Genomic DNA, 23771 nt, shown 5'->3' with positions numbered 1-23771 from the left:
CGGGCAGAGCAGTGGATGAGTATGATTTCCTCTATTCTCAACTTTATGAGGGTTGAGGGGAACGAGAGGGTAGCTTGTGCAAGCTACATGTTTAGAGAAGATGCCCACATCTGGTGGGATGTAGTATTTCAGAGAAGGAATGTGACCGTTATGACTTGAGAAGAGTTCAGAAACATATTCAACAAGAAGTATTATAGTGTTGCAGTCCGAGCTGCGAAGGTTGATGAGTTCATCAACCTGACTCTTGTCAGTTCTGAGTATGCTTTGAGATTTGACCGATTGGCGAAGTTTGCGCCAGATTTAGTGCCGACGGATGCAGCAAGAAGGGACAGATTTGTACAGGGATTGAATGTTATGATCGCTCATGATGTGAAGATCACCTTGGGTCCAGAGACTACTACCTATGCTCAGGTTGTAGACAAGGCCCTTACAGCTGAGGGGGCCGAGGACCAGATTTGGAGAGAGAGCGCAGTTAGGCGCGATGCCAGGAGGACGATGCCTCCTTTTAATTAATCCAGTCGGAGTAGTGGCTCCAGTGAGCAGAAGAGGAAGGCCCCATATTATTTTGTTCCTCCTAGTTCGGATAGGAGGGCACGAGGTGCTTCTAGTGGCCGTCAGGGCGGAAGTGACAACTGGAGGAGTTTTCCAGTATGTCCATGGTGCAGACGACGACACCAGGGTGAGTGCAGGGTTAGGGCTTGCTTTGTCTTTGGGAGTGCCAATCATCTGAGGAATGACTGCCCACAAGTCAGGAAGGAGGAGCCGAAGCAGAGCGACAGCCTCGCTCCTGCCAAGGTGTTTACTTTGACTCAGACTGAGGCGGAGGCTAGCCCCTCAGTTGTGACAGGTCAGATTTCTAGCGCTGGTTCTTCTTATACTGCATTGTTTGATTCAGGAGCTACTCATTCATTTGTGTCTGCTAGAGTGATAGATCACCTGTGTAGACCTAGTGTTTTGTATGCTAGGGGTTTTCAAACTTTGTTGCCAACTGGGGAACTGGTAGTCTCTAAGAGATGGATTAGAGCTTTACCAGATAGAGGTGGATGGTAGGGAATTGTTTCCTGATCTAATTGAGCTTGCGATGGATGACTTCGACATGATCCTAGGGATGGATTGGTTATCAAAGTATGGGGCGACGATTAACTGCAAGCGCGGGATGGTGACTTTTGAACCAGAAGGGGAGGTACCCTTTGTGTTTGTGGGAACAGCTAGTGGACCACGAGTACCTATGATTTCAGAAATGAAGGCTAGAGATCTTATTCAGGGAGGTTGCATAGGATTCCTAGCGAATGTTGTGGATACCTCTAGGGTTATGTCGGTTGGACCGGGGGAGACCAGATTTGTATGTGAGTTTCCAGATTTATTTCCAGTAGATCTGTCAGGGCTGCCGCCGCAGTGGGAGATTGATTTTGTTATAGAGTTGGTATCAGGGGCGAAGCCAGTATCTAGGACACCTTACAGAATGGCTCTGGCGGAGTTGAAGATTCAATTGCAGGAGTTACTGGATTTGGGATTCATCAGACTGAGCTTCTCGCCATGGGGTGCTCCAGTGTTGTTTGTCAAGAAGAAGAATGGATCTCTTAGGATGTGTATTGACTACAGAGAGCTGAATAAGTTGACTATTAAGAATAAGTATCCACTGCCTAGGATTGATGATTTATTCGACCAGTTACAGGGAAGAACAATGTTTTCCAAGATAGATCTCCGGTTAGGTTATCATCAGTTAAGGATCAAAGAGGAGGACATACCAAAGACTGCTTTCCGCACAAGGTATGGACACTATGAATTCCTGGTTATGTCCTTTTGATTAACCAATGCCCCAGCAGCTTTTATGGACATGATGAATAGGGTTTTCAAGGACTTTTAGACAAGTTCATGATTGTGTTCATCGACGACATTCTACTCTCAGTCAGAGACAGAGCATGAGTAGCATTTACGTTTGGTACTGCAGCGGTTAAGGGGCCATAAGTTATATGCTAAGTTCAGCAAGTGTGAATTCTAGTTACTGCAAGTTACATTTCTGGGCCATATCGTCAGTAAGGAGGGGATTCTGGTTGACCCAAGTAAGATTGAGGCAGTGAGAGACTGGCCTAGACCAAGCAATGTTCCCGAAGTGAGGAGTTTTCTGGGATTGGCAGGGTATTATCGACAATTTGTTGAGGGGTTCTCCAGGATAGCTACACCATTGACAGAATTGACAAAGAAGAAGACAAAGTATGTTTGGACAGACATATGTGAGAACCATTTCAAAGAGTTGAAGCGGCGACTGATCACCGCGCCAGTGTTGAATCTGCCGACAGAAAATGAGAAGTTTGTGGTTTATTGTGATGCTTCTAGACAGGGTTTAGGGTGTGTGCTAATGTAAGCTGGGAAGATGATAGCCTACGCATCGAGACAGTTAAAGGAGTATGAACAGAGATATCCCACGCATGATTTAGAATTAGCAGCAGTGCTATTCGCACGTAAGATTTGGAGACATTATCTATATCGTGAGAAGTGCGAGATATACACCGACCATAAGAGTTTAAAGTACTTCTTTACTCAGAAGGATCTGAATATGCGCCAAAGATGGTGGCTGGAGTTGGTTAAGGATTACGATTGTGACATCCTATACCATCCTGGGAAGGCTAATGTATTCGCTGATGCATTGAGCTGGAAAGGCCCAGGACAATTGTTTAGTTCGAGACAGATATCTAATAAGCTAGCTGAGGAGATGGCTAGAGCGGGTATAGAGTTGGTTGTTGGTCGGTTAGCCAACATTACTCTTCAGTATACGCTCCTTGAGAGGATCAAGGAGGCGCAGAAAAGATTCTCAGTTGAAGGGTCACAGGGAGAACGCCTTAGTCGGGGCGGCTAAGGACTTCTCTATCTCGGAGATGGGGTTATTGAAGTATAAGGATCAGATCTGTGTTCCGATATATTCAGATATCCAGTGAGAGATCTTAGATGAACTGCATACCACTCCCTATTCCTTACATTCGGGTATGACGAAGATGTACTAGGATCTGAGAGCTTTGTATTGGTGGTCGGGCATGAAGAGGGATGTGGTGGATTATGTGGCCAAATGCCTAACTTGTCAGCAGGTCAAGGCTGAACATAAGAGGCCAGCAGGGTTGCTGCAGCCTTTAGGGATTTTAGAGTGGAAGTGGGAAGATATCGCCATGGACTTCGTGGTTAGTTTGTCGAAGACCGTGGGACAGCATGATTCGGTGTGGGTGATTGTGGATAGGTATACCAAGTCCGCCCACTTCTTACCAGTCAGGATGACTTATACTGTGGAGTAGTTTGCTGAGTTATATGTGAAGGAAATTTTTCGACTTCATGGGGCTCCAAGGTCGATAGTATTTGACAGGGGCCCCACTTTCACCTCCAAGTTTTGGGAGAGTCTGCAGAAGGCTATGGGCACGCAGTTACGATTTAGTACCGCTTATCATCCTCAGACATATGGACAGTCTGAGAGGATGATTCAGATATTGGAGGACATGTTGCGAGCCTATGTGCTAGATTTTGGGGGATCTTGGAGTAAGTATCTCCCTTTGATTGAGTTCTCGTACAACAACAATTATCAGGCGACTATTGGAGTGGCTCCGTATGAGATGCTATATGGGAGGAAGTGCAGATCACCTATTCATTGGGATAAGACGGGTGAGAGAAGGAAATTAGGTCCTGAGATGGTTCAGAGGACCAATAAGGCAGTTGAGAAGATTAGAGCTCGAATGCTCGCCTCCCAGAGTTACCAGAAGAATTACTCAGACCTAAAATGCAGGAGCGTGGAATTTCAGGTTGGTGACCATGTGTTCCTTAAGGTTTCACCTTTGAGGGGAGTGAAACGGTTTGGCATCCGGGGCAAGCTGAGCCCTAGGTTTGTTGGCCCCTTTGAGATTCTGGAGCGGGTTGGAGAGGTAGCTTACATGTTAGCGATGCCTCCAGCCTTAGCAGGGGTTCATGATGTGTTTCATGTGTCCATGCTCCGAAAGTATGTGTTTGATTCGACGCATGTTCTGAGTTATGAGAATTTGGAGCTGGACCAGGATTTGTCATATGAAGAGAAGCCAGTTCAAATTCTTGACTGGAAGGACAAAGTCTTGCAAAACAAGACCATCGCCTTAGTGAAAGTGTTGTGGAGGAACAACAAGGTTAAGGAGGCGACGTGGGAACTTGAGTCAGAAATGCGGGAGTGGTATCCTGAGTTGTTCAGGTAATTTTGAGGACGAAATTTCTGTAATGAGGGGATAGTTGTAACGACCCAAAATTGATAATAAGGCTTAGGGTGTTGATTAGCGTGTCTGGAGGGCAATAAGTGAATTATTGTTATAATATGTGAATATGTGATTAGAGATGCATGTTTAGTTGAATTAAATATGCATGTGGGCCTCGTTTGGATATTAGGGGCATGTTTGTAATTTTAGCCCAATGAGGGCATAAATGTGATAATTGTTATAATTGTGATATTTCTGTGTAGCACGATTTGAGATAGTCCCTGGGAGCTGTTAGCCAAAAAGTCACAACGGGGTTGAATATCTGACTTGGGACGAGTCGAGGGGTATTTTCGGGTATTAGCTGTTTTATGGGGTTATCGGGTTATGGAAATAAATATTTTGAGATATATCTGAGGATAAGATGTCTAGGAGGGAACATTGGGGAAAATTTATTATTTTGCCTTGGGGACTTAACGGGATTTGGGAAATGACCAAATCGCCCTTGGGATTACTTGAGAGTTAATGATAGGTTTAAGGGAAAAAAGGGAAATTAGCTTAAATGATAAGTTAGAATTAGCAGGGGAAAAGAGCTTCACGTTTCTTCACTTTGGTATATGCTGGAATAGTCTTTGGTGCTCTAGAGGAAAGCTAGAGCTAAGAGAGGAAGAGGAGAAAGAAAGCTGATATTCTTGGAAGCAAAGGAGGAACTCAAGTTGGGATTTAGAGGGCTAATTCAGGATTTAATCAAGCTCAAAGGTAAGTGTTAAACTTGATAAACAAGCTGAATTTTGTTGATATTGGGTGTTAGGACTTAGACATGCATGGTTTGGTTTCTAGGATTGGTTTTGATTGCTTGATGGGTGTAGGAATTGGTTCTTGAATTTGTTGGTATGCTTAGGTTGCATGAGTATGAATTATGGGCTTAATTATGAGGTTGGGGGTAATTTTGGATGAGATATGTAGGGTTAAGCTCGGGGAAAATTTGAAGGAAAGGCTGGGATTTTCTGGGTTTGCAGGTAGAGCCGCGACCCTAGGAGGGGCATGCCGCGGCCCGTGTGCACGAGAGGCCTGGGGAGGCCATGGATTTTGAGGCGCTCCGCGGCGCTTGGCCAACATGTCGCGACCCGTGTGTCTTCCAGGGAGGTGTTTAGCCTCTGTTTTGAGGCAAGTCGCGACCCTTAAGGGGTTGGGCTGCGACCCTAGTTCAAAATGCAGGGTGTCTTGTGGGATTTGACTTAGGAACCTAATTATTAAGGCTCGGGATGGATTTTATCACCCGGATTGATAAAATCCAAGGTCCCGGAGACTAGAATTGTGACCCAAAGCTATTTAATGGATTAGAACTTGATGGGTGAATATTGTTAATGTGTTGTGACTAGGGTTCCAGCGAGGCTCGGACTAGGGAACTGTGCTCGGGACATCGGTGCTTGGAAAGCTCGGGACACATGTAAGAAAACTTCTATTCCCATAGAGCTTGAGTTGCAGGGCACGACCCTATATGATTGAGTTGCAGGGCTCGGCCTCATATGACTGTGTTGCAAGGCGTAGCCCTCTGATTGAATTCATATGTGTTTAAGTGTCTGTTTAGTTATATTATGTGTACATATAAATGAATGAACGATGATGGGCGGGAACGGCGAAGGCCAAGAACGGCAAGGGACCGGGAGCAGCGTTTAGCACGCGGAGTGCGAGTTGTTAGGGCGAGACCCTGAAGGATACCTAGGATATCCTCACGGTGTGGACCGCGAACTGGTAAAGTCCCTGGGACGACATGGCCGTATGTGTATAGCCCGATGATGGCTTGTTTATACGTTAAGTGTTTGATATGCATATGTTATCTGCTTGTGAGGGTTTTCTTGTTGGGCTTCGGCTCACGGGTGCTCTATGGTGCAGATAAAGGCAAGGGGAAAGTCGACCAACCTTGAGTATGGTGAGCGTGATGAGTGACGCATACATGTCTGGTCTGCCTGGTTGCCACGACTAGGGGTACCTTTGGGAGATGATTGTGCTAAACTTAAATTTTTTCGTTTAACCGACTCTGGTTATATTTTTTAATTGTAAATATTTCTAAACAATATTTTTGGGATCCTAAATATTAAACACTTTATGATTTTCAATATACAGAATTATTTTCAAAGTTTATGACTCTGATTATGGTTTAATTACACTTTTTTCTTAAAATCTCAATTAGAGAGTTAATTGCACGTTTTAAACTCACTTGGTAACGACTCTAAGGCAGTAAGGCATTACAAAAATACCCGAGCTATAATTATTGGTCGCTACATTACTTACTAAACTACTGTTACCCTCACTTACTTCTTGGAAGAAATCTGAATCTATGTTTGGAGTATACTTAAGGTTGCCGTCCCCATCAAATAAGTGACAGGGAATTGGAAAACTATCTAAGAGCGAGAGATCAGTACCGTTCTCATCCGAAGACTCGTCGATAGGTGCAAGGGATTCAGAAGCTTTCTTTTTTCCCTTTCCCAAAGGGGCAGGGGGAGCGGCCGCTCGCGGGGTGCTGTAGGGTTCCCTGATTGTCACTCCAATTGGTCTCCTCCTTTGAGGTTGCGACACATCTGGGTGCTACTCAGGAATTGCCTCGCCGGTGGCACTCCCTGCCGTTGACTCCCTCACATCCTGGTGAGGTGCCAAAAGCCCGACCAGTCTCAGGTTGGCTTCAGTGACCAGCTGTTTGACGCTCTTCTCTACATCAGTCATGCTGGCCAAGAGTGCTGCTCAGACTTCCATTTATGGAGTAGGAGCCGATCGCAGCCGTGGACCTGAAATTTACTATCTAAGGGGAATGCGGATAAAATACAAGGAAAATAAACGACCAGGAGAGCAAAGATATTACCTCCTTGGGTGAAGGCTAGGTTATTGGCGACCATTTCGGTAGTCAAAAAGTACTCCAGGTGGTACTCCTCATGTTGGAGATGAAGGTGGTCTCACTCAGAAAGGTGCGGGTTGTTTCCTGGTGGCAAAAATGAAAAAACCCCATATTTTCTTGGTTGGGTTCGATTTGAGGTTGAACAGGTAGTTGACCTCGTGTGGCATAAGAACAAGCCATTTTCTATAACTGTAAAGGATATAGAGTGCGGAAAGCATTCTATACCCATTTGGGGTTATTTGGAAAGGAGCGACCCCAAAATAGTTGGCCACTCCTTGGAAAAAAGGATGGAGAGGCAGCATCGCTCCTGCCTCAACATGAAACAGCGACCAGGCGCTGAAAGCGCCTCCATGCAGGTTTGCCCGCTGGTCCTTGGTGGGTTGGACTAAGGTTACCCCAGGAAGTCCGTACTTCCTAATATAATTGGCTATCATCCTAACCTTGATTCGTCTAGGAGGAGCAACGTACCATTCGACGGCCAGTCGAAGGACGTTTCAAAGTTGGGCTTGATTTTGGATTTCTGGATCAGGAGTATTTTCATCTCGACCACTGGTCGAAGGAATTTCAGCCCGAAGAGCAGGCTGATTTGAAGAAGGGTTGGATGATTTCTTTTTCTGGGCTATAGAGTTTACTCAACCCATGTTTTGAGGTGGGATCGAAGGATTACTTGGGGTGTTTCGAGAAAAAGGGATCTCCAGAATTAGCCGTGATGATTGTTCTTCATCCTCGAGCAGTTGGGCCAGTAGATCATCGTCGATTGGCCTCTCACCTCCCCACGGATCTTGCATGAAAATCTGCAAATAGAAAATGGGAGATGAGAATCCAATGGCCAGAAGGATCAAGATGTTTAAAAGTTGGAATAATGTTGCTCGTGTATAAAAGTTAAGCTTTTATACGACCAGCAGCAATCTGACAAAAAATACTATATTTCAAGCGAACAGTTTGGAAAATGGATTACAAAGTAGAAGTGAAAAGTTTTTCAGGAAAATCTTTTCGACTCTGAAAGGGCGGGAACAACCTAGTTTTTTCTACAAGCTTGGAAATCGAATTTTTACTTTGATTTCACACCCTAAAGTTATAATCCTAACTACCCAACTACTTCGTCATCCCAGAAAAATGTTATTCTCCTACCAAATTTAGTGCAAATCAATGTGCCTATTTACCCCCAAACAGTTTCTTTCAAGAACATTCAAGAACTCAGGATACAAAACAGATATTGTATGGCATTTCAACGACTGAAAAGGTTGATAAACTTACTTGGATAAAAGATTGAAGCGAGTTTCTGAGACACTAAGTCAGTTGGCTGGGCAGAAACTCCATGGATCGTCGAGTTCGTCTGAGGTTTCTGAGTTTTCCAAGCCTTGTTCTTCAATGTTCTTGAAGAGAAAGTGAAAAGTAAAAAGTGAAAAATGATCCTGAGGGATTATTTATATTGATCGTAGCACTGTAAAAGAGGTAATCATAAAATTACTTTTTTCAAAGCATGGGGAAACACAATAGCCGTCAGACAATTTTTTGGAAACTAAAAAGACATGATTGGTTGCCTTTTTCGAAAAGACATGGGCAGGTCTGACAGATTTGGTGGGGGACGTGAAGGGTCAGTTTCCTAAGTTTACTTTATGCTGGTCGCAGTAAAGTAAACTTGGGGGGCAAATGTTTACCCAAAAATGGCTCATGATGACGTGGCAAGAACTTATTACGCGTGGTTGGCACGTGGCAGCGTCAAAGTGAAGAGGTGCTATTCGCCTATCGACCAGCTCCTTGTTGCTTCATCAGATCTCGTTATTAGATGTGACCAGCCTGGTTGCATGCTTCGGTTTATTTCCTTTAAAGATATGTAATCTTGTAATAACTACATTTATTATTTTCTCTTTATTGCCTTGATACGATGATATTAAGGATAATTAAGGCCCATTGGCCCATGTAACCCCCTTGAGCCTATAAATATGAATGAGAGGGCTCAAGGAAGGGACTTTTGAACCTTTTTTCTGAATACTCATAGAAAGAGCATAGTGCAATTATCCACCAAAAAGTTGTAATTCTCATAAGGCTTGTGAAACTCAAGAACCCTAGTTCTTTAATCACGGCATTGGGATTCAACACAATAATATCACTAAGTGGACGTAGGTTATTACCACACAGTTGGGGCCGAACCACTATAAATCATTTGTGTCATTTCTTTACCATTTGATTCTATTCTTGATTGCTTTCTTATTTCTTTGTCGTTAATCTGACTCCATGTCGTTGGCCAAATCAAGGGTCAACAAAATCAAAATCCCCTTCTTTATTAATTTTTATCTTTTGAATAATAAATTGAATAGTAGTCCTCGTGGGTTCGACCCTTATTTATCACTATACTGAAATAGTTGGTATACGAAATTAATAAAATCAATAATTAAATTTGATACAACATACGAGACCCATCAAGGTATTGATAAGATATATAACGGATGTAAACAAAAATGGTTTATACATTTTTGGACTCTCTGTTTTGTTCAATTACCTGTTTGGATCCTGTGTTTTGATAAATGACTTTTTGGACCATGTGTTTTGTAAAATGGTTCAAATAGAACCCTAAACTCGATTTTTGCCAAAGTTTTTTGAGCTAAAATTACAAATAACTCACCAAAGTAACAATTTAAAACAAATATAAAATCATTTTGCCTAACAATTGTGTTGTTATATTCAATTTTTCTTCATCAAAATTGAGTTTAGGAGTCTATTTGAACAATTTTACAAAACTCAGGGCCCAAAAAGAAATTTGTCAAAACACAAAGTTCAAACAGATAATGAGACAAAACCCAAAATCCAAAAAGATATAAACCCAAATAAAAATTATACACTAACATAATAGTCGGGCCCACCCACACTAAATAAAAGATGAAACCAATATATGCACTTAATAATACCTCATGCAACTAGCTAACTCATTGTACATATAGTTAAAATATTTTAAAATACATTAGGTGTAACAAAAAAGAAGGTGAGCTGTATTAAAAGAACTGAAGTGGGATTTGGTTGAATGATTAGACGAATTTCCACAAAGGACTTATAGCCACTTAGTATATTAGAATGATATGTAAATAAATATTAAAATATGAATTAGATTTGAGCAATTTTTTTTATATTAAAAGTGTATCTATTAAGTGAATATCTACATTTTGTAAATTAAATTAGATTGGATTATGTAGATTAAATTAAATTAGATTTAATGGTACAAATTAAATTAGATTTATCACACGTGCAGCTTTCTCATTTGGCCACTCACACATGTGATCCTATCTGTATTTTTCCAATAGAGCAAGTACACCATTATTATTACTTACAGCCACAAATTATATAGTGTCTAATGAAAATTTTCTTTATATATATAGGGCAATTCTACAATCCCTCAGTTGGATTTGAAGGTTTTAGTCCTTCATCAAATCTAAGCCGCCCGATTGTTGATGGACGGTAAGATTGAGACGCAATATTGACAATGTGTTAAAATACATATATACCCCTTCATACCCCTTAGCAACCGGCTACGTATTTCACTTTCACATATACCCCTTGACAGACTACAAGAGGAGAGATCTGAAGAATGTAAAGGTGGCCTCAAATGACTCCAGAGACATGCTACCCCGTTCAGGAAGATGTAAAAACAGAGTTAGCTGAGGAACTATCCAAAATAAAGGTGGCAGAATCAGAAGATTTCACTAAGCCAGTAAAGTTAGAGAAGGATGAGCAAGTACCGAACTTCGGACAATACGGTGTTCAAAATAAGACGTTTCCCATGCAAGCTCTCACAAAATGTGATGGTCTTCGATGCTCCCAAAGAAAAGATCATTGTTCTGTTTCTATATACATAATGCATGTATGGGCTTGTCAAATATGTCTAGATTTGGTTTCAACCATTTACCTTGGAGTGGTTTAACCTTTTAAAACTATCAATAGACTGTTCTTCAACAGTTTTTCTTGTATTGTGCAGAAGAAGATGAGGGATTGGAGAAAACAACTGCTTCAAAAGAACCAGGCATTGTTGACATAGACTCAGACGTAAAGGATCCTCAAACTTGTAGCTTGTATGGTCCCTATATATATATATTTTTATATATATATATAAATAATAACTGATGCATTACAAAGCTTTATCATGAAGCCATTTGTTTAGAAAATGATGGTTAAGATACGTGCTTTTATTTTTTTTTCCCTTTTTTCGAATTGTGTTTTCAAAATTGATATCCTTGTATTAGTTTTCCATTTCATGTCAACCGCAACAGTCACTCAACGTCGATGACAACGACGATGACGACGACAACAACAACTTTGAACCCCACTCAGGTGGGGGCTTTGATCTCATCTCGGGTCATCATCAAAACTCCGGTGATATGGCCTCACGCTGCCCCAGAGGCCGACCACCTAGCTCGATGAACAAGCCAAAGTCATCGATGATCATCACACGAGAGAGCGCAAACACTCTCCGGGCCCACATCTTGGAGGTCGGAAGCTGCTGCAACGTCTTTGACTTTGTCGCCACCTATGCCCGGAAGCGGCAGCGTGGGATTTGTGTCCTCAGCGGAAGCGGCACCGTCACCAACATCACGTTTCGGCAGCTCGCCGCAGCCGGAGTCGTGGTGACCCTCCACGGAAGGTTCGAGATAATTTCCCTTTCAAGATCGTTCTTGCCCTCGCCTGTGCCACCGGGCGCCACCAGCCTCACTGTATTTTTGGCCGGTGGACAAGGTCAGGTGGTTGGTGGGAATGTTGTTGGAGCCTTAATTGCAGCCGGTCCGGCCATTGTGATAGCTTCCTCTTTCACGAACGTGGCATATGACTCATTTTTTGTTACATTTTACTCATTTCATGTTACGTAATATATCATTTTAATTACATAGCTGCAGATAAAAATTTACGTAGCTAATATTGTAAATAAGTTTCAACTTCATACTAAAATGACCATACAACCCCAACTCATTATTTTTTGGGACTGACATTTACAGTTATATCCCTTACTTTTCACAGTCAGACCAGCACAACTTTTCACATTCGGTTTACATAACCGATTCAACAGGTATAAAGTTTAAAAAAGAAAAACATCAAAATTGTTCATAGCATGACACTTGACAAAAAGTTTTGGGTCCCACTTGTTGGACTAAGTCCCGTGAGGGACTAAAGAATTTCCCATATATATATATATATTTAGTAAAAATTAGGTCTAGTGCCCATTTTAATATAGCCCCTTTAATTTATACCCATATTTTAAACCTCTTGCTTTTATACCCAATTTTATAAACAATCTTCCCATCGTACCCTTTCTCCCACTAAAACACACCACGACACAGCCTTCACTCATCATCTTCTCACCACAACCCAAACGATCTTCGAGCTTCTCCACACTCTGGCGATACTTCGGCAACTGTAGAATTCCCTCACCACTTCAGTTTCGTCACCATCAATTGCACTCACGAACTCACACTGTTTTAGAGGTGAGATCATGTCGTTGTTTTTGCATTGAACTACAGTCCATTTTGAAGTTGTCATCATGTAAATTTGAGCTTCTCCTCCCTTCAATCATCATCTTCTTCACCACGACCAACAAAAATTTGAGCGTCTCCACTCCTTCGGTTAGGCATCATTTTGATTGTTTTGCTTGGGCCTCTATATCTCAAAGATGCCAACCCAGGGACGTTTGGGAAGGGATTTTGATTAGACTGACTCTTCCTGCATCAGAAAGCAGGAGAGAGATCAAAGGAATGAGAGACGATGAATAGCCAAGGCTCTTTACAAGGTTCATACAGAGAAAAAAAAAGGTGTCTTGTTGTTCTTGATGATATTTGGAATGCTTCAACATGGGACTGCCTCAAGTTTGCCTTCCCCAATGTTAGGTCAGACAGTAAAATACTGCTCACCACTCGTAATAGAGAGGTGGCCTTCCATACAAATCGAAATAGCATTCTCCATGAGCCCAGGTGCTTTAACATAAACAAAACATAGGAGTTGTTTATGATCAAAACTTATTTTGGAGGGGATGACACAGGTAATATGTCTCATAACTTCTCTTTCTTTGCTATCTTCTTAGTGTAAATATATTTACATTTAAAGCTAAATTTCAACAATGGAAGCTTAAACATTGAGATTTATTTGTGTGTGCATGTGTTTACTAATACAGATGAGGTGGAAGACTATTTTGAACTAAAATAATATCTTGAATACATATTTGTACATAGTAAGAATAAAACTAAGACTTATTGTAATCTTGCATTTACATTGAGCGAATATCAAAATTGAAAGAATATAACTTTGCAATTAATTTAAGAAGAAAAGACAAATTTGATTTGTTTTATGGACTCATATACAAATCAAGTATGCAGCAGCTCAGCTAACTATTTATGTTTTCTGGATTGTGTTGTTGATTTGCAGATACAGAAGATTACAAGATGAAGAAAAAGTTAGCAGGGGAGATGCTTGAATACTGTGGTGGTTTGCTATTAGCCATTGTAGTGCTCAGAGGACTTCTATCTCGTTAACCAAATGTGGATGAGTGAACACTTTGTCTACATTTGATTCACCAGGATTGATTTTTCATTCCATTATTTGATATGCTTCATTACATTTTACACTGCATTTGGTTATGCAAACTTCGGGTCAGTGATAATATTGATGCTAGATTGATTTTGAAATTCCATTTTTATTAATTACAAAATTAATTAAACCATGTGAATTAATTTAGCTGTAAAATGGTAATTAAATGTTGAAACTGATTTCAGATTTACCGGGACAGAATCTGAACTTGTTACGACAGAATCTGAACACAATAAAAACAGTTCAAAAACAATAAAGAATACAATAGATTTTTACAAGGTTCAGAAACCCTTTTGGATAACCTACTCCTTGGGGCCACGCCTAGAGAATAAAACCAATTAATAAATAATCACAAGTACAAAATATTGACTTAAACAAAATAAGACTCCCTCTTGAGATTTACCGCAACTTTGTTGTACTTCTCTTCACTAATCTGATCTTGATTGAAACGATCAACCACTTGAATTCTCTTCAATAGTCAGCGAGTGCTTGCATCCTCCCGACGCAAGGCTTGTAAAAATCCTCTCCCGAAGACTATAAAATTTGTGTTCAAATTACAATGTGTATTTACTCATGAACATGGTATAAACTCACCACAAAAACTAAACACTCATTTTTCTACAAGATCACGTGAATACTATGATCTTGAATACACTTAAGGAACTCTCACAAATATTACAATACACTCACAAATTATGCACCAACGAGTTCACTTTTTCTCAAGGCCTTAGAAACCTATTTATAGAGTTCATTTCGTGCTCAGAAATGCTGAGAAAGAATCTTCTAATAAAAGCAAGAATAATTTAAGATATTCTTGATTGATGAAGAATTGACTTTTATAGAAGATTTGGACCTAACAGATACGAATTTGGTGGGGACAGCTAATACCTGTGTCAGATCAAATATCTCAAGATAGAATACCAATTAATTACTTCAAAGATTTAGTTTCCTGAAGTTTATTACCTTGAGCTGCATGAAAAATAAAAGACAAATATTCCAGAAATGATTTTGAGTAAGTACAGAATATTTGCTTTATATAACTAAGATACAACTTCCCTTTATAATCATATTGTGATAAAATCAAGCTAAATAAGGGATAATATGAAACTTAATATTCCGAAAATCACAATAATGGGAAAATAATATTCCAAAAATTACAATAATGGGAAAGTAAAATTATCTTTTAAAGAAAAAGATATTTCTATAAATTTTTCCAATTTTAGGATTTACAGATATCATAAAAACAACAAAGCATATCATTTCATGTTTTGCTATTTTTTATCCATGTTATCATAAATCAGAAATCCCATATTTTTTTTCTTAGATATTTCATATGAGTAGTGGTTTAAATTTTAAAGAGGCGCGACCTAAATTCTAAGCATTTTGATTTAAATTTTAAAAAGTCATAGTTTAAATTTTAAGCCTTATGGTTTAAATATTAAAGACTAGATGTTTAGATTTTAAAAAGTCGTAGGTTAGATTTTAAAGGATCATGACTTTTTTTTATATAGTCGTGGTTTAGATTTTAAGCCTAGTGGTTTAACTTTTAAGCTTTGTGGTTTAAATTTTAAAAGTCGTAGTTTAAATTTTAAGTCTTGTGGTTTAAATCTTAAAGAGTCGTGGTTTAAATTTTAAAGAGTTATAGTTTAAATTTTAAGCCTCAAAAGAGTCGTGGTTTAAATTTTAAGTATTGTGATTTAAATTTTAAGTCTTATGGTTTAAATTTTAAGTCTTGTGGTTTAAATTTCAAAGAGTCGTGGTTTAGATTTTAAAGGATCGTGTTTTATATTTTATATGGTCGTGGTTTAGATTTTAAGCCTAGTTGTTTAACTTTTAAGCCTTGTAGATTAAATTTTAAAAAGTCGTGATTTAAATTGTAAGTCTTGTTATTTAAATATTAAGTCTTGTGACTTAAATTTTAAGTCTTGTGGTTTAAATTTTAAAGAGTCGTGGTTTAAATTTTAAAGTCGTAGTTTAGATTTTAAAGAATCATGGTTTATATTTTATATGATCATGGTTTAGATTTTAAGCCAAGTAGTTTAGGACCTCATTAGTATCTAATTTGGAAATGATTTTATCATTTTGAAAAACAAAAAACATAGGGCCCTCAAGAATAAAATGACTAGTTAACTATTTTCAAAATTTGTGTTCAAATACAAAATTGAATTTTAGCCTTAAAAAATGAAAATGACTATTTCACGCTTTCTTGGTATTCAATTCATTTATCCAAAACCCAAAAAAAATAAAATATATTTCAACCCTTCCTCACTTGTTTCCCCTTATCTCATTTAGTTACCGCTTAACATCTTCTTCATCGTTTGCTTTTTCTTTTTCATTCTTGTTCATCATCACACAGACTCAGTCGTATACTCAAGATTGTTCATCATCACTCACAAGTCTTCAATCCCAGGTCACTCTAATAGTAAATCTCCTTTTTATTTTTCGTTAATACCAGTCGAATATATATACGAAATGAGTGTTTATTGTTCTGATGAGATGTCTTTTGATAGACCCATATAATTTCTTAGATCTTTTTGGTAATTTTTAGGATATATTTCATATCCTAGCTTCTTTGTTGTGCCACCAGTAGCTTTTTTTTATAAGGTTTTATGTGTTAGATATTAATGGGGTCACTTTGGTTGAAACATTTTCCAGTAGCAGATGTATTAAATTGATTTGTTCTCCGCGTGTGAGTATAGATATATATTTAATATTCTAACAATTTTACACATATGCTGAGAGAGATGTGATCTCTATCTAACAAGTATTATATTAACTTGATCGGGAAGCATATTATATTAACTTGATAAATGTTGAGTTAGTTCAAGAAATTTCTGATCTCCCAGTGTGCAATTTATAATATGTTTTACTCTGTTATTATGCTCTTCTCGGCAAGGGTTTTTCTTGGGCTTTAAAAAATTCTCACGTTTTATATATGGCTCATTTGTTTGAATCATAAATTGAAAGTTGTTATTGCAGTGTACTATGTATAGCTTAATTTTTGTAACATTGTGATACAAAATACATTTGTGCAGAGAGAAAATTGTATGACTTAGGAGGATGTTTATGAAACTTAATAAGCAAGAATTGTTGGCAAGTTATATCTTTGTTGTTTGCATATTTAAATTCCAATAGAAGATGATGAAGTCTTCCAACTCTTCTGAAGAGCTTGGAAAGCTTGCAGACTCTGTGCATCACATAAGGAAAGGCAATTAATAACCTCAGGCAGAAGGAAGAAAATCTCTGCTTTGGTGGGTCAAAGATATTTTTGGTTTTTCTTTGTCTTATGGTTTTTGTGTCTGTTTGCTATTATTAATTGTAAATTGTAACCAGTTTCATTTGATTTGAGAAAATAATGAAAATAAATGAATTTTTTTACTTGAAATTTTTGTGTTAATATTTGTAAGTTATTTTAGGCCGACTTTTTTGAAGTTTTATTATTAACCTCACTTCAGTTTCGAATTCATTAAGACCTTGTCTTGATCTAAGGTCTTGATATTATTAACATTATGCTTCTTTAAAGTATATAACGATTAAATGGATGCAAAGAATTTGGAATTTAGTTAATTAGATAAAATATATGAACTATTATTACATAATTTATTGGTAAATGAAATTTTAATATCATATACCATTTGTTAAAAAAATAATTAAAATAAAATAATTTTTCGAGTTAGTTCTACCAATCACATATTCTATTTGTGTTATATTTTCAGATATTCTACCAATCACATATTCAATTTTTTTAAACTCAAAAACAGATTACAGATAGAGAACCAATCACATTTTTAGAAACATATTTTTAGTCACTAAATCTAGATTTTCATTTCAGACCCTTAACTTTTAAGTCTTGTAGTTTAAATTTTAAAGAGTCGTGATTTAAATTTTAAGCCTTGTGCTTTAAATTTTAAAGAGTTGTGGTTTAAATTTTAAGTATTATGGTTTAAATTTTAAGTCTTGTAGTTTAAATTTTAAGCCTTATTGATTAATATTTAAATAGTAAATATTAAAGACTAGTGATTTAAATTTTAAAGAGTCGTGGTTTAGATTTTAAAAGATCATGATTTATATTTTATATGATCGTGGTTTAGATTTTAAGTCTAGTGGTTTAACTTTTAAGCCTTGCGGTTTAAAGTTTAAAAGTCGTTGTTTAAATTTTAAAGAGTCGTGATTTAAATCTTAAGTCTTATGGTTTAAATTTTAAAGAGTCGTGTTTAAATTTTACGCCTTGCGGTTTAAAATTTTAAGCCTTGTGGTTTATATTTTAAGCTTTGTGGTTTACATTTTGAAGAGTTGTGGTTAAGTCTTGATATTAAACTTTTAAAGGGTTATGGTTTAGATTTATGTCTTGATGTTTATATTTTAAAGGATTGTGATTTAGATTTTAAGTTTTGTGGTTGAAATTTTAAAGAGTTGTGGTTTAAATTTTAAACCTTGATGTTTACATTTTAAAGAATAATTTTTAATTATTATAAATATTATATATATGGATGTCCATAATAATGAAGAATCACTAGGTTACCCAAAGTAGAATATCAGTATTAATTCTTGATTGTATTCAAAGTAGTTACCCGATTTCCTTAGGACATATTTATCTGTATAAATAGGGGTCATTTCCCCATTGAGACGGGACACAAGATTTCACTATTCTTTTGCATTACTGTTTATTTGTCTCTTTCTATGCTTTTATATTTTAGTTTATTCTCAATAGTTTTATAACACGTTATCACCATGAGTCTTTAACCAAGGTAAAGATTGTCTACTGAAATTCTTGAATTATTTTGAAGTCACAATACACTATACAAATATATATAGTCATATATATACATATATCCTCCTCAGACCAAAACAATTTCAAGTAGCTATTTTAATTATAAATATGTCTATTAGTTTTTTTTTATGTAGGAATAATTATATGTATATGTCAATGTTAAGTTTATTTTAATATTTATTATTATTATTATTCCTTTAATAATTATGCTTATATGATTTGGTACACGTTATTATTATTCTTTTCATAATTAAGTTTTATTATTATTCTTTTAATAATTATGATTTGCTTATACAATTACTAGTCATATTATCACCTTATTACACATTACATTATTAGAATTCTATTACCTTATTAGAATTATATGTGTTAATATATATGTGAACTTATATATATGTTATGTTTTAAATTAATATTAATATTATCTATATTTTTTTTTAGTTCACTTGCTTTTCTTTTATGCTATTAGAGATTCAATTTTATTAGTCAAGAAAGAATTATGGTACATTACACTTATCACTTTATTTCTTAATAGTATTTGCAATATAATTTCTCAAATGTTTATTTTTTTTAATACTTTGAATATTATTCTATGATAGTTTTCTTCATGGCAAATCTCACAAAACTTGACTTTGTGCCACTTGATATTTCTCGAAGAAATTACTTGTCATGGATTCTTGATGTTGAAATCCACTTGGATGCTAAGGGTCTTGGAGACACCATCAAAGATAAAAACGAAACATCAAGTCAAAATAAGGCTAAGACTATGATTTTTCTTCGTCACCATCTCCATGAGGGGTTAAAATCTGAATATCTGACGACAAGAGATCCTCTTCCTCTATGGCAAAATTTGAAAGAAAGATATGACCACCAAAAAACTATCATACTGCCAAATGCTCAATATGAATGGTTGCACCTGCGGTTGCAAGATTTTAAATCAGTAAGTGAGTATAACTTTGCAATGTTTAAAATTACTTCTAAATTAAAATTGTGCGGAGAAAAGATTACTGACAATGATATGTTAGAAAAAACATATTCTACTTTTCATGCTTTAAATGTGCTCCTGCACCAGCAATACAGATGACGATGTTTTAAAAAGTACTCAGAATTGATTTCGTGTCTTCTAGTAGCAGAACAAAACAATGAACTTTTGATGAAAAATCATGTATCTCGCCCAACTAGGTATGCCCCATTCCCTGAAGTGCATGCTATAACATCTGACAATCGTGGTCATGGACGTGGACGCAGACATAGTAAGAGTCGAAGTAATATTTGGCAACGTGGTGGTTATAATAACAACTCCTCTACTTCGCTGAAAACCACAAGCAATGAACATAAGGGAAAGAGTCCACAAAATAATAATCAACAAACTTATGAAAACTTATGTTTCAGGTGCGGTATGAAAGGACATTGGTCATGTACTCTTGTTGACCTTTATCAAGCCTCTTTGAAGGAGAAGGAGAAAAATATAGAAGCAAACTTTGCCTATCAAGATGATGACCTCCTCAATGAATCCTTGGATTTTACAAACTTGGATGTTGCTAATTTTTTTGCTAATGATCCCATCAATGGCAATATGAATATTTCTACTGGCGATGAGAAAGTCCATAATTAGAGTTATTTTATTTGGTCATGTTTGACATATTTGATCGTTATTTATTTTGTTTTAAGTACTTTAGTTTGGTATATTAATTTTATAGACTTATGCTTAAGTATTTCTATTTAGAACTTATTATGTATTTTTTTTTGTTAATAAAGAAATGGACATTTCTCATCCCTTGCTTGATTCCAAGAATGATGGTGAAGATATATGTTTAGTGGACATAGCAAAAACTCATACAATACTTAGAAGCGATAAATATTTTTCAAAGTTAACAAGAATGGAGGCAAATGTTAATACAATATCAGGCAGTGCAAATTTGATTGAAGGTTCTGGAAGAGCCATTATATTAATGCCTAGAGGAACAAAAATTATCATAGATGATGCTTTATTATCTGCCAAATCAAAAAGAAATCTATTGAGTTTTAAAGATATACGTCGTAATGAATATCATATTAAGGCAATAGATGAAAATAATATTGAGTATTCATGTATTACATCTATTGCTTCAGCAAAAAAGTGTAAGTTAGAAAAACTGCTTGCTTTGTCCTTAGGTTTGTACGTTACACTAATAAGTGCAATAGAGGCACATGTTACAGAGAACCAGAAGTTCACAGATCTAAAAGAATCTTTCCTTGTTTGGCATGACCGGTTAGGCCATCCCAGTTCAATCATGATGCATAGAATTATAGAGAACTCACATGGTCATCCATTGAAGAACCAGAAGATTCTCTTATCAAATGAGTTCTCATGTATTGCTTGTTCTCAAGGAAAATTAATTATTAAGCCATCACTAGTAAAAATTGGGATTGAATCTCCTGGATTTCTTGAACGAATTCAGGGTGACATATGTGGGCCTATTAGCCTACCATGTGGACCATTTAGATATTTTATGGTATTATTAGATGCATCAACCAGATGGTCACATGTTTGTTTATTATCTACTCGTAATGTGGCATTTGCAAGATTGCTTGCCCAAATAATTCGATTACGAGCACAATTTCCAGACTATGCAATAAAGATTATTCATCTAGATAATGCTGGTGAATTTACTACACAAGCTTGTGATGATTATAGTATGTCAACAGGGGTACAAGTTCAACATCCTGTTTGTAACGACCCAAAATTCCTAATAGAGCTTAGGGCCTTGATTAGCGAGCTGGGAGGGCATAATTGGTTTATATGTATGTTTAATTGGTTAAATGTGTGACTACGTGGCATGCATGATTAATATTATTATTTGAATATATTATATGCATGTGTTATGAGTATTGGATATGCATGTGGGCCCTTTATAGATTATAAGGGCATATTTATAATTTTGGCCCATTGAGGGCATATATATGTGATAAATGGTTTAGACCACATTATTATGTGGATATATTTGCAGTATGTGGCTTAAGACGGTCCTAGTGAGCAGATTAGCAAAATAGTCACAACGGGGTTTTAATACCCGGCTCGGGGGAGCCTGGGGGGTATTTTGGGAGTTTAGAGAATATTTTGGGAATTATTAGATATTAAATAAATATTTGGTAATTAATTGGACATGATAGGGTTAATTGGATAATAGTAAGAACACTTGAGGAATTAAGCTGAAAGAAGGCAAAGGATAGCTGGAGAAACTCAAGCTGTAACTGAGGTGAGAATTCAAGATAATTTTCTCTAATTTTGTTGAGAAGAGGTTGAGCTTAGGACTTGAATGAGAGTGATTTCTTAAATTGATTTTGGGTGTTAGGGAGAGTATGAATTTCTTATAAGATTAGATATGATGTTTAAGTTGTGGGAATAAGAATCCTGGGTTTGGTTCTGAGTTTGGCTGAAGGTTTGGTTGAATTTTGAGGTTTTTGGCTGGGAAAGATGAGGAAGAAACCCAGAAATTATGGGTATGTTGGGGTGTGCTGCGACCTAGCTCATGGGCGTCGCGGCCTGCATGCCCAAAATACCCTGGGAGGGCTTTTTGTTTTGAGGGCGCTCCGCGACCCTAAGGGGCAAGTCGTGGCATGCCTCCCCAGATGCGTGGGGGTTGTGTCTCTGTCTTGAGGGCGCGTCGTGACCCTTAGGGCCAGGTCGCAACCCACCTAGGGGATTTCTACCTAGGTTGGTTTTTGGGATTAGAAAGGCTCGGGGGTTCAAACCTAAGCGCTCAGGATGATTTCCACTACTCGGTTTAGTAGAAATCAAGGTCCTGGTGGCTAGCTAATGTTTCCCTAAGTATTTATGTGGGTTTAGAATTGATGATTGCCCATTGGCTCTATGACTAGGTCTATCGCTAAGGCTCAAGACTAAGGATCGTGTTTGGGACCGTTCTGTATCCTCCGCTTGGGATTTGAGGTAAGAAAACTACACCCTTGAGTGGTTGAGAATGGGATTGAGGTTCCCAATAATTGAATGCTTATACTGTGTTTGTAATATTGATGTGATATACGAGAATGAACGGCCTAAGAAAGCCGGGGTTGATGATTAGTGCAATGGAGGTGGCTCAACCACTGTGAGCTGGGGTCAGCTAAATAAACAATGGACTTGGCCTAAGTGAGCTGGAGTCAGTTGAGTAAACAGAGAGCTCGGCCTAAGGGTGCCGACCCAGAACACTTGTATTATTGGTTTTGATATATTCTTGAAAGTACATGTTTATCGTTGTTAACTTGATGCTTTTAATTCGTTGGATTTCTGTTTTAACTGTTTAAAGATTGGTTAGATGCTACCAATTTTTATGTGTTTGTTGTTTATGGTTTTCTTGTTGTGCCTTGGCTCACGGGTGCTACGTGGTGTAGGTAAAGGCAAAGGGAAATTGGACCAACCATGAGTTGGAGAGCCCTAGGGGCGAGGTGTACATTGTCAGCTGCTCGTCCGCCACGACCGAGGGAAAGTACAGAGAAAAAGCCTTAAATTTTATATTTTGCCATTAGAGTGGCTACTAATTGTAGCAAAATTTTGAGAGTTGTAAATTGTCTCTTAAACCCTGTTTTGGGATCCCATGTACCAAACGTCTATTTTAATGAAAAATAAATATTTATGATCAAAATCCTTTTAACCCTAACCTAATAATTGACTTTAGGAGCACAATATTGTTTAAATGACTTGATTAGCAAGTCTTGCACTATTTTAAAATACACAGTGTAACGATCTTGGTTATCCAGGGCGTTACAACTTGGTATCAGAGCCATCTAGGTTTCAAGGTTCCTGAAGACTGGCTGGGCATGTACATTCATCATTAAAGACAAGCTCGACTCAGGGTTTGGTAACTGTATATATGTGATTACATGTTCAAATGCTTGAATGAAATATAAATGTTTTAATCTGTGTGATTAATAGGGAGCATTAGATACTGATAGGGCCTGGCCCTTGACTTTTGTGTGGTTATGATGGGGCATGTTTATTAGCATTACTACTACATGTGAATGAATATTTAAATGATTGTTTGCATCTTGATTGCTTATGGTTGGTTGAGTTTCAATGGTGGATTATGGAAAGACTGTTAACCTATCATCATTGCCTGATTGCCGAGTCATTGATTGCAGATAAAGTTGGATAGCTATGCGTCCAAGGCGATCAATAAGACTAGCCGGCACAGGGTCTGAGGCTAGAGATGATGATCAGGGCCAAAACCCTCTGCCAGTCCCTGAGAATTGGCAGCAGATACTTGCTGATATGCAAGCCCGATTACTGAGTCAAGAAGAGCATATTCGCCTTCTGAGACAGCAGGCTTCGTCAGGGAGTGTTGCCCCTATTATGCCACCTGCTGTGGCA

General features: G+C 37.5%; 1 protein-coding gene across 1 annotated transcript; it reads left to right on the top strand.

Annotated features, from left to right (window-relative positions):
• The first annotated feature begins 10690 nt into the window (after positions 1-10690).
• LOC133791905 (AT-hook motif nuclear-localized protein 23-like) lies at positions 10691-17038 on the top strand. The gene is made up of 4 exons (XM_062229811.1): positions 10691-10945; positions 11041-11127; positions 11325-11908; positions 16778-17038. Exons 1-4 carry the CDS (start codon positions 10691-10693, stop codon positions 16815-16817), a joined length of 966 nt encoding a protein of 321 aa, XP_062085795.1. The 3' UTR covers positions 16818-17038.
• The last annotated feature ends 6733 nt before the right edge of the window (positions 17039-23771 follow it).

The sequence above is a fragment of the Humulus lupulus genome, chromosome 7, assembly GCF_963169125.1.
Source record: "Humulus lupulus chromosome 7, drHumLupu1.1, whole genome shotgun sequence".
Classification (NCBI taxonomy): domain Eukaryota; kingdom Viridiplantae; phylum Streptophyta; class Magnoliopsida; order Rosales; family Cannabaceae; genus Humulus; species Humulus lupulus.
Note: the sequence above shows the minus strand (reverse complement) of the source record. Positions and strands in the feature narration are given on the sequence as shown.